Source organism: Verticillium nonalfalfae (genome assembly GCF_003724135.2).
Source record: "Verticillium nonalfalfae strain VnAa140/NRRL 66861 chromosome Unknown scaffold_59, whole genome shotgun sequence".
NCBI classification, from domain to species: Eukaryota; Fungi; Ascomycota; class Sordariomycetes; order Glomerellales; family Plectosphaerellaceae; genus Verticillium; species Verticillium nonalfalfae.
Genome location: NW_021167284.1, coordinates 138479 through 150441, shown reverse-complemented (window position 1 = coordinate 150441; position 11963 = coordinate 138479). Strand labels below are relative to the sequence as shown.

Sequence of the window (11963 nt, the reverse complement as noted above, 5' to 3'; positions counted from 1 at the left end):
TTGGGGGTCCTGATAGGGCAAGGCTCCAGGGGTTGACCGTTCAGGTTCACCCCACGACGACAACGACGACGTGGAAGACGGGAGAGCGCCGAGGCGTTCGAACGAGGTTGCTGCGTTCAATACAGAGGCGATGTGCCAAGATACGCGGACATGCGGACGCATGGGGGAACGAGAGCCAAGGTGCACTGTGGTGGCTTTCGGCGCCGCCAGTCCTGAATCTTTGGTCATGGAACGGCCTCGGATCGCCTGATGGTCGACCCAATCCGTAGCTGAGGTGCTTCTAGTACCTGTCGGCACGGCACAGTGACGACAGGGTTTGGGTACGGCGCATGATAATGTGTTGCTCAGCCGCTTACTGCCACGCCGCTTGCGCGTTTTCTGTCGCTGCCCAGCCCGCCTGGGGGCGATGAGGTGGCCCAGGTGGTGATAGATGAAGCAGCTGGCGAGCTGCCGCAGGCGCCACAGCAATATGTGCAGCGCTGCTGACCGACTGTCGGCGGTGGTGAGGGTGTCCTGCGACTCGTCATGCTTCTTTACCTAGGTACGGAGTGGAGAATCTTGGTTGAGATCGGGGGGTTGCTCAGTTGGGGGACCATGATGATCCCCCTGATGATCAGGAATCTAGGATGGGAGGATGGAGGGATGCCATGCCGGGCTATACCGGTCGCCGGTGATTGATCCTTCGACGGCACGAAGGAGGGGTCCAGAGGCGAATGGGCAAAATCGGTCGTCTCTAGATTTGATTTCCGATTTCTGGGATAATCAGGGTCAGTACCACCTGCCTGCCCTACGGCAAGGGAGGAGGTACTCGGTAGGCAGTAGCGAACGGCAAATACCTTTGCAGGGTCTGCGCTCATGGTCTGTGCGAAGAGAGCTCCAGTACTCAAACGTGACGTTGGGCAGCCGCGGGCCCCTCTGCTATTGCCCGGGCGCCCTTGGCAGCACCTGCCGGCTGGTGCATTGGTTCTGTAGGCCCAGACCCCCCGTCTTCGTTCCATCGAACCATCAACCACGAAAAAAAGGGCATGCTGTCCCGACGAAGCAAATGCGGTCGCAACACGAAGACCCCATGAGGCCAAGTGAGGATCCCTCCTTCGCCCGAATTATCGAATGCACAATGTTTTTCTCTTGGAATGTTTCCTTGTCTTCAACCTTGATGAAGTGAGCTCAACCGGCTCCTCCTGCCTTGTTCGAACACATCACAACGCCACAGCTACAGCGACTCGGATGCGACACATGTCGCGATGCCATCGGCTCCGGCAACTGTCAGCAGGCCTCACGATTCGGACTGCAGATCAGGTCATCCGTTTCTCCACCTGACCCATTCCCGTGCACTTGGGGTCGCATTTTGCATGAAAACGTCACTCGTACATCCAAACCTCGGAGAGAAAGTAACGCTGACCGACAGACGGAGGGTGACATTGGACGCTTGAGCCCCCGTCTCGGCCACACTGGACGTACCAACCGTGGTTAACAGCATGCCGCCCGGGCCAGGCTGCATTCTCCATATCACGCGCTATGCTGCACTTTATTCATGGAGGCTGCAGGCTGACAGATGGGAATATTGATGTGCCAGAGGTAAGATGTGCCTACCGGAAAAGCATCAAACCACGCCTCAGTCTGGGCCTGGTGCTTCACCGCAATGGAGATCGTCCCAATCAGGCTCTGACTGCCGATGAAATGCAACATGCAGATTCTCGCGACGACCCTCAACGGCGCCCAATATTCAACATTCCCGTCGGCCTTGATACTACCAAAATACACCGTCACCTTCCACGCAGCAGCCCATCCATATTCCAACCAAGCATGTCTTTTGTTCCACGCCATACATCTCCACCTTTATCTTTGGCGCCAGTAAGCCACCACCAGCATAGCCAACTGGAAATGGCCATCCCCTGCCTACCCGTTCAGCCTAGCTAGCTTGTGGCTTGATAGTTCCTCGACGAAGGCGGGCCGCTTCGTCACCCGATTAGTTACGTTCGACGACGGTGTGACCGCTGGCCTAATCAGAGCAATGTACTCGCCCAATACCATGGCGCCACGGAGATCAGTGTGGGAGAGTCCCCGAATCTTGTTGCTCCATGCTCTCGCTGAGCATTTGTCAAGTTGCATATGCACCCGCCGCTAGCATCTCGTATCCGTAAGACATACCTCAGGGACGAACCCCACCTCATTCAACAAGGTAGCCGGCGGTTTTCCTTGGTGGCCCACGCCTGCTTACCCCTCTGCGATAAACCAGCACTGTTGAGGTTTCACTGCTAATCTATAATCTGTAATCTATAGCTTTTTCCGGCCTGGCGTAACTATCGAATAGGCTGCCAGGGTGTACCCAGTCGTGGCTTTCCGGGAAAGCCTTAATGAGCTCAATGGATCCACGACGTGCGACGAAAGCAGACTGATCACACGGCATCGTCAGCTTATTGACCTAGGTGCAGGAAGTTGTCCCCCACTGCGCCGTTAGAAATATCGCGACGACCCCTGTCATTCAAGCCCACGCATGGTCAGCCGCACTTGGTCGCCGTGTTGCCAACTGATCGACAGCTCTGCCTGGACAGGGTCTGGAGGGGATCGTCACACTTAGGGCTCTCGGATGCCTAACCGGGCGGCCGGCCCTCAGTAATCAAGGTCGTTTGAGCAACGGCACGAACATGTAGAACAAGGCCACGGAACACTAGCTCGGGCAATAGTTTCCCATCCCGTCTGGGTAAGATGATCTCCCGCCAAGCTGGGCTCTGGTTCGCCTCACGGGTTCAGACAAGGCCATCTGCTTGTGGCGCCAAGATCCACGCCAGACTAAGTCAGCCTCACCGCAGGTTGCGGATGCGATAAGAAGCCATCAAGCTTATAGGGAAGAGTTCGTGACATGATCTTCAGAGGCGTCGCCATGTCGCCACAAGTTTATGTATAGACAGGACTAGGTGTTATTGTCCTACGCTTGAAGACTGCTATCACACCTCGCTTGCGTGAATCCACGTCCTGACTTGCCAAACCCAGCTGCGCATATGCACATGTCTTGGTGGCAGGCCTCCTGCGTTCGCATGATGACACTACAGGCTGCGTCTGCCCCCCTTCCCCCGGAACCGGAGAGCTCTATGCACTGGTCTTGTCTGAAGGCGTATCGTGGTTCCTATGCTCATGGCTGGCTGCCAGCAGTTCCTGATCTAGCACATGATGTGTCAATTCGCATGACATGACTCTAGGGCAATCCATCGATGCGGCTGTTTTAAGATGTGCTGTTTCGACATGTGTTAAGCTCCTGAGTAAGTTGTGAGATAACTACCCTTTGGATATCAAGGGGACCAACAGCTTCACCCCCACCCCCACATCGGACGGGAGAAGAAAGCGTGTTCAGGCAAAGAGATTCAGTGCTGCTCCTTTGGGACGCCGCACTTCGTCTCTGCAACACGAGGCGAGGATCGGTCTGCAGTCGTAGACGCATCCCAGTGGTGAACTATAGCAGTGGGAAGCCACAGCGAGCCTCTCGATTCGGACCCACAGTCATTGGAGGGAACGAACAATGCTGTGTACCAAGTCTGGCGTAGGGCTGCATCGCGCGTCCGCATGTCACTTGGAATGAGTCGTAACCGTTTTCAACGGCTGTTGGGGTCCATCTGGCGTAGATGGGGCATGGGACTGTGCTGTCAGAGTAATGGTGTTCCCTTCGGCTCGGGTTTGACAGAAAACTCCAGTACATTGTCTCGAGCGAACATTCTAAGACGGCTTCCGTGAGATGCGCTTTACGATCATCAGAGCCTCAGACTACCCAATAGTTCCCAACAGCAACGCAATGCTAAGCGCGTCATATCAGCTTGGTCATGGCTGTCGCGAGAAAGCCCGACTGGACTCAGGTGCATTGTATGTCGTCCGGATTTCCAGAACCGCACCAGGCGCCTGAAAGTGCCCTTGGACGAGTCGAAACTCAGTCGGCTAGATGAGTCAACACTTTCGCCTACAGCACAGCATGGGCGTTCCAAATGCACTTTTGAATAGCAGATAAGTGTCGCCTCGAATTTCATTCCAGCTGTGCATTGCAGCCTTTTTTTTTTTTTTTAACCCAAATGCCCACGACACGACGGCGCACCCGGCATGACTCATAGTGATCATCATTTGTCAGCCACATTCAGTATGGCAAAAACGTGAGGCTGGCAGGCGGCAGGCGGGTAGCATCGCCACAGCCTGGTGGACCCACAATCCCGTTATATGGACGACGACGTTCTTGCCGCCACGACGGATTTCTTCTCTTCCACCTTCAACGAACAGCACGATTGAGTACAGTGGAGGATCCAGGGAAGCGAGTTATTCGTTCACGAGACTTGGGAATTTTCCTTGTTCCTTTCTTTCTTTCTTTTCGCCCTCAAGGTCCCGAGCTTTTCGGTTCGACCAGAGCATTTCAAAAGTCGCTGTATTTCAAAAAGCGCACGCGCCACAAAAATCTACGCCTCACCTCGCAAACGTAGGCAGGCAGATAGCCATTGAAGGCTTTTCACCCCTCACACTGGACGGCAACACCCACGATCAGGCTCACATCAACACAATCATGCCGGCAGAGGCAAGCTCAGCTCCTGCGAGTGACGGCGCCCAGGGAAGTCGGGGACGCCCGAGGCAGCGGCGGAGAGGGCAGCGCGGCGGTCGTGGCGGCCAGGGGCAGGGCCGTGGCGGCGCTGCTGAGCAGGGTGGACAGCCGGCGGCTGCTGCTCCTGTCGAGAGGACCAACGGCTCTCCGACACCTGCAAACGATTCAGGCGATGCCGTTGCATCGTCATCGTCGCGAGGGCGGGGGAGGGCCAGGGGGAGGGGACGAGGTGGCGGCGGTGGAGGCTTGAGAGCTGGCAGGGGAGGTGCTGTTCGCAGTGGAGGTTTCGTTGCGGGAACGCAGAGGGCCTTTGGCGGCCACCTGACGTCAGAAATGGCGGATGGTGGAGGTCAGGTCGACGGGGACGCTGGGCTGAGTGCGGCTGCTGCAGAGTTTGTGCCCGGCCAGGCCATCGCTCCGAAGAGGTATGTCGCTGTGCCTGGTGGCGCATCGGGAAGCATGAGAGAAGAGAGAATGAAAGAATGCGAAACTAATAGGGGACCAGCAGACAACCACCAAGACAGAAAGCACCCCAATATCCTCTGGCTCCAAAGTCAACGGCTGAGGATCTGCCCACTCGTATTCACCAGGACATCAGCAATGGACAGTATGAGTGTGTCATCTGCGCCAGCGAAGTCCTGCGGTCCTCGAAGGTTTGGTCCTGTAACCTGTGCTGGACTGTCGTCCATCTTCCCTGTGTCAAGAAATGGCACAAGAGCCAGATCGAGAAGCCGAATCCCCAGGAACAAGAACAGCCCGATCAGCCCAGGACATGGCGATGCCCTGGCTGCAACTCAAAGTTGACGGAACACCCCAGCTCATACCACTGCTGGTGTGGCAAAGACATCAATCCTCAGAATGTTGGCAGTCTCCCGCCACACTCGTGCGGCCAAACCTGCACGAAGCCGCGAGCGACATGTCCTCATCTCTGCTTTTCAGACTGTCACGCCGGGCCGTGTCGTCCGTGCGATTTGATGGGACCGACACAGCCCTGTTTCTGCGGCAAGCAGGAGAGCACCAAGCGTTGCAGCGACACCGACTACGACAATGGCTGGAGCTGCAAGGAGATTTGTGGCGACCTGCTGCCATGCGGAGAGCACTTTTGTGAACAAGAGTGCCACTCTGGTCTATGTGGCAGCTGTACCGTGCCGATGGTATCACGTTGCTATTGTGGCAAGGTCGAGAAGGAGATTCCTTGCGATCGTCGGGACGAGGTGCGGACTTCTTTCAATTATGGCCAAATTGACGCCTCGGAAAAGGATTCTGTGCAACCTCAAGAGCCATTTGATGGCTGTTTCGACTGCGGGGCTTCTTGTGGACGGAAATACGACTGTGGCCATCACGAATGCCAGAAAACCTGCCACCCCCAGGATGAGGTTGAAGCTCATTGTCCACTTTCTCCCAATGTTGTCAAAAGCTGCCCTTGTGGCAAAACGCCGCTGGAACGACTGCTCGAACAACCACGGCAGTCATGCCAGGATCCTGTTCCTCACTGTCAGGAGATATGCGGCAAGACCCTAGCGTGTGGGCACGAGTGTGACAGGACGTGCCACGTTGGCCCTTGCCCACCTTGTTACCAGAGGATGGACATTGCCTGCAGATGCGGCCGCACATCCAGCCGGACGCTCTGCCATGGCGATGACATGACTCTTCCCGTGTGTATGAGAGTGTGTCAAGCGCAGTTGAACTGCGGTCGTCACCAGTGCGGCGACCGCTGTTGTCCTGGCGAGAAGAAGGCGGTTGAGAGGCAGGCAGCAAAGCGGAAGAATAAGTTGCAGAACTCGGATGAGATTGAGGCCGAGCATATCTGCATCCGCGTTTGTGGGAGGACCCTCAAGTGCGGTGCTCATCAGTGCCAACAGATATGTCACCGAGGGCCGTGCGGGAGTTGTCTCGAGGCCGTCTTCGACGAGATTAGCTGCACTTGTGGCCGCACGGTGTTGCAGCCGCCTCAACCATGTGGAACTAGACCTCCAGAGTGTCGTTTCGACTGCACGAGGCGGCCGGTTTGTGGACATCCGCCGGTGTCGCACAACTGTCATCCCGATGACATCGCGTGCCCAAAGTGCCCATTTTTGGTTGAAAAGCCATGCATCTGTGGTAAGCAGAGACTCAAGAACCAGCCATGCTGGTTCGAAGAGGTCCGCTGTGGACTTCCCTGCAGCGAGAAGCTTAAATGCGGGTAAGTTTCGGTCGTTGAGGTGCTCAGCAGGATGACGCTGACACGGTGGCAGAACGCACACGTGCAAGAAACAGTGCCATCGACCAGGTCAATGTGAGGATGCCGACATAACTGGCTCTCACTGTAATCAGCCTTGTGGCAAATCAAGAAAGTCTTGTGGGCACGCAGACCAAGATAACTGCCATGCGCCATACCGTAAGGATCACCGTGACTCCCTCGGACTTGGATGCTAACAATTACCAGCCTGCAAAGAGGATAAGACGTGCCAGGCTAAGGAGTTTATCACTTGTGCTTGCCAACACCGCAAGAAGGAAATCAAATGTCTCGCCACCCGTATCAACCCGGAGCCTGAACGCGAAACTCTCAAGTGCGACGACGAGTGCCTTCGTCTCCAGCGCAACCAGAAACTTGCAGCCGCCCTCAGCATCGATCCTGCAACTCACACCGACGATCATGTTCCCTACTCAGATACCACGTTGAAGCTATTCCGCGACAGCGTGCGTTGGTGTCAGACCCAAGAGCGCGAGTTCCGCGTCTTCGCCTCGGACGCCGCCGAAAAGCGAATACGCTTCAAGCCCATGCCGCCTTCGCAGCGAGCCTTCCTCCACGCCCTCGCCGAGGACTTTGGCTTGGACACGGAGAGTCAGGATCCCGAGCCGCACCGTCACGTCAGCGTCTTCAAGACACCACGTTTCGTGTCGGCGCCCTCCAAGACCCTCGCTCAGTGCGTCAAGATCAAGAATGTGCAAGCTGCGGCGGCCAAGGCCGGAGCGTCTGCGTCCGAGGCGCCCAAGCAGGCGCCGTTCAACGCGCTGCTGCTCTCGACCCCGCGGTTCGCGCTGACCATTGAGGAGCTGGACGCTGCTCTTGCAGGAGATTTTGCGGCGCATAACAATCTGTCTTTTACGACGAGCTTCCTGCCGTCAGATGAGGTCCTCGTCCGCGCGACGCCCGTCTCGAGCTGGGGCTCCAGCACTGCGAACGTTGAGACCTCGCTCGCGAACCTTAAACCAACAATCACACGCACGGTTGCTAAAGCCGGCTTAGCCGGTGCCGTGACGCTCGTGCATGCGGACCAGGACCAGAATGTCTTGCGGAAAGAGGTCACGGGGGAGACGAAGGATGCTGGCGGCTGGAGCTCCGTCGTGGGGCGGAGGCCGCAGGCTGCGGCGCCGGCGCCTGTCGAGAAGAAACCTGCTAGCGGGTTCGTGAGTTTCTCGAGGCTTCCGAGAAAGAAGATTGTGCAAGAGACGGAGGAAGACTGGGAGGCTGCTGCGGAGAAAATGGATGATTAGGCTCTGTGGCCATTCCCATTTTTCAGTCGCCGTGAGACTACAGCTTCGTTTTACGATACAAACAAATGTCAATTCTTTTTAAACAAACCACAAACCTTGGCGTCTGCCCACATCACATGCACAAAGCATCCAAGATGGCTGGCAACATGCCACCAACCAGGGAGATATTTTCAGTCTGCTGACAACGCCTCTAAATCGGTTAAAAGAGTATTTTCATCAAGGCTATCCAGTATCTCGTGATCTTCTATCTGTGGTCGTGAGCCCAGACTGAGACAGTCGAAACATCTCGAATGTAGGTAGCGAGCTGTGATTAGGACGAAGATGCAGTAGTTTCTTCAATCATGTAGGCCTTTTTCCCTCCTAGACAAAAGTCTTCCACTCACCATGAAGGCCTCGTGAGCCGAGGCGAGCAAGACATCAGACCTTCCCATCCAGCTCACAGTCTCTGCCGTCCACGCCCACCCCAACGAAGCCTTTCCTCCAAGCCAGAAGTCATCGCCAAGTCGGCCGGTCATATCAACACCTCCCAACCTATGAACAGGACATGCCACCCTAACAGGAGAGCGACGAGCATACGCCAACCCCGCAAGGCACGACGTTGCTTCAGGGAGGTCTGGGCGGATCGGTGCTGGCCAAAGGCGTCCCGACCAAGCCCAACACACGGATCTGCGACCCCGTCATACCTCGTTCGTGAGGAATTACCGTCCCGCCCTGCAGTTGCTCGAAGACGCGGGTGCAACAGCCGAGACGCGCGGTCGACGAACGATCAGCCACCTCGTATTCAACCAAGACAGAAAGCAGTCATAGGTTTTCTGTCCGAGACGAGAGACAGCTCCCGAAAAGCAAGACCAGGGCGGGGGCAAAGGGGGGAAAACAAAAGTCAAACCTCCGCTGGCTCTTTGTCCAACTGTTACAGCTTGGAGCACGATGCGGATCGTGACGAGACACAGGGACCCAGTGCTCCAAACTTTCCTCCCGGCATAGCGGGGCCCACGACGAAACCCAGTACATCCTCTGTGCCAACTGAACTTTTGTTTTCCACAATGTGTTCAGCCTGACTTGGCGGTACCCGGGTGATGCAACGACAGAAGCTAGCTGCACCATGGGCCGTCGAACAAGCCTGCGGGTACTGTCTTGACGCATGCGCGAGCACGAGCTCCGTCTTGCACACATATGCTGGATAAGCAAGCAATCCATATAAGCATTCATCGTGGACTTCGTCAGTGTGTATGTACAGGTCGTCGGTACCTATGTAACATGCTCTCCGCCTCCGCACCGCCACCCCGACGTGTGTCGACTCTCTAGGAGTGAATTAATAAAAAGAAATACCGAGGGGTATCGTTTGATGATCACCACCTCAACCAGGAAGAAATGTCGCCCATGGTCGAGGGCCTTGTCCAATGCAGCCGCCGTTTTCCATTCTCAATGTCGCATCTCAGCCACGCCTGCCTGCCATTCACACCTCACTGCCACCCTTCGCATGCCCCACGTTCACAATAGGCTTCACCATCGGCAGCCTGTTCCGTCTGCATTGTCGGCAGACCAAAAGCCTCCCGATGGAGCGCCGCCTCATCCTCACCCGCGCGTCGTGTTGGTCCTGCTGCTGCTCCTCTTCTTCGCGGGCCGCGGCGCCCAGGGCTTCTCGTTTCGCGCCATGTCTTTCCTACAAGCGCTGTCGGTCGGCCTTCTTTTCGTCGCCCGTGACGGAGGTGATGAAGTCGGAGATTGCCTCGAAGTACCCTTCCTCGAGTACGCTCGAGTTGTGGTCACCGCCAGGCAGCGGCTTCCAGATCTTGATGGGAGCTGTGGCAAGGTCGTAGAGCTGGCGCATGTGATTTGGCCTATCATGTTGCTAGAGTCAGCGGCCGCGAGTCCTCGAGTGATCAGGTTTCAAAGAGAGAGAAAGTGATTCTTCGTGTCAGACAATAAGTGGTGAAAAAGGTATTCAACGCTTCCCCGAGGGAAAACTCATCTTTTGTGGGTGATAATTTGGCATCATATGAGAAGAAAATAAAAGAGAAGGGGCGGATGCAAAACTCACGGAACAATCTCATCCTGTAGGCCAGACAGGAAAAGGATCGGCACGGACACGTTATGGATCACTGAGTCGGTCGGCCAGACCTGGTGGCAGAGGTAGGTCAGGTAGCGAGCCGGTGGGATGACGGAGGGGATGAGCTTCCGCATCGAGAGGAACGTGTTCTCGAGGACGAGGCCCGCGATATCGCCGTGCTTCTGGTGCTTCGAGACGAGCTTGACGGCGACGGCGCCGCCCAGGCTCTGGCCGTAGACCACCAGCTTATGGTTGCTCGTCTCGGCGCGGGCGCGGAGGTACTCGATGGCGGTCTGGGCGTCGGTGTAGAGACCCGATTCGTCGGGCTCGCCAGTCGACAGACCGTAGCCGCGGTACTCGAGCATGAAGACATTGCAGCCGATGAAGTTGATCAGCATGCGAGCGATGGGCAGGCGGTGACCGATGTTGCCGGCGTTGCCGTGGAACATGAGAACCGTGATGTCGGAGTTGCGGTTGCCACGGGGGCCGCGAATGTAGAAGGCGGACAGCTTCTCGCCATCGTTGGTAGGGATTACCAGCTCTTCGAAATCCTTAATACCGAACTGGGATGGTCGGGGCACTTCGGTGCGGGCATTCGGGGGCATGTGTGAAGGGTAGATGAGGGCCCTGGAGACGTGTCAGAGGGTGTGCCCAAAAGGGGGGTTTGGGTTGGAGAGTCGGGACTGGGCGACGTACTTCTGTTTGAAGTAGAGCAGCGAGGTCAGAACCGCAGCAACGCCCTGTACAACAACACCGTGTCAGCTTGTGTCACCCTTCAAGGCGGCCTTGGACCGGCTACGAGCCTTCATGGTCAAGAATCGTGTGGGTTTGACATGAGGAGGACAGTCCTAGCTTCAGAAGCAGGGGGTGGAGAAGGAGAAGGAGAAGGAGGAAGAGGAGGGGAGACAGCATGTAGTCGTACCGTGGAGGCGAGGGCCGGAAGGCGCAGATAGGCGCCAGCAGTGCTCAGCATGGATGCTGTCTGCTCGAGAAAGGTCGGCGAGTTGGAGGAGGGGGGGTTCGAGGAGGCCATGGCTTCGGGTCGAGCTTTAGCTTTGGACTTGGCTGGTGGTAATTGGACTGAGAGACGACGTGTCCGAGATGCCGACCGTCACTTCATTGTCGGGAGGCGCTTTGTGGAGTGCAGGCAAGGGATGCAAGTGTGAAGGCTCAAGCCGTGTCACTCGATGACTTGGTCGTCGTCGTGATGTCCTGTCGGCGGGTTTCGCTCGTGAAGGGTCGTTGTTCGTCCCGAGATAGATTGGGCGGTCAGCAGGTGTGTGTGGGTTATGAGTGTGTGTGACCCGAGGAGGATGGAGAACAGAGATCAGAGGACAGGATGGGGGCCCAGAAGCCCAAAACCCCAGGCGAAGACACAAGACGAACGAGGCTCATCCCAACAGTTGCTGGTCTGTGCGCATCCCCGGCCACCAGGGGTCGATCGTCTCAGAATGGGCGAGTTGGTGGGGGAAGGTGACATGGTTCGGGCGGCATATCGGCCATGCAATCAACTCATAGTGCTTGGTACCCCAACGACCCTTGCTGCATGATCCAAGGCGATTCAGCTCGTGTCCCTTTGCAGTGTTGGGCTGATGATGCCTATCGAGGGCCTGCTCTCAATCCTCATATATCCGCTCGAACAATCCAGCTTCATCCACACGTCCCTTCGTCACATCGTCTACCCAGGCTTTGATGCGCTCAGCGAGAAAGTCGTCGTCACAGTGGCGCACTGCCATGTCCAAATCACGCTTCTACGCGCTGGATTCGAATACCTCCATCCATCCGGGTTCCAGGCTTGCCATTTCTTCCAGGAACATCCTACTGAGACGCGTCAGTTCATACTCTTTCAAACTGTCCCAGTAC

The 11963-nt window shown here is 56.5% G+C and overlaps 2 protein-coding genes across 2 annotated transcripts; one reads left to right on the top strand and one right to left on the bottom strand.

The window, feature by feature from the left end:
• Positions 1–4537: 4537 nt before the first annotated feature.
• Positions 4538–8050, top strand: FAP1 (FKBP12-associated protein; the record flags this gene model as incomplete). The annotated part of the gene is made up of 4 exons (XM_028641503.1): positions 4538–4998; positions 5079–5405; positions 6715–6755; positions 6999–8050. The coding sequence occupies 4 exons, from the start codon at positions 4538–4540 to the stop codon at positions 8048–8050; spliced, it is 1881 nt and encodes a 626-aa protein (XP_028494496.1).
• Positions 8051–9713: 1663 nt separating this feature from the next.
• On the bottom strand, positions 9714–11133 carry D7B24_007392 (uncharacterized protein; the record flags this gene model as incomplete). The annotated part of the gene is made up of 4 exons (XM_028641502.1): positions 9714–9891; positions 10092–10727; positions 10797–10840; positions 11023–11133. 4 exons carry the CDS (start codon positions 11131–11133, stop codon positions 9714–9716), a joined length of 969 nt encoding a protein of 322 aa, XP_028494495.1.
• Between the last annotated feature and the right edge of the window lie 830 nt (positions 11134–11963).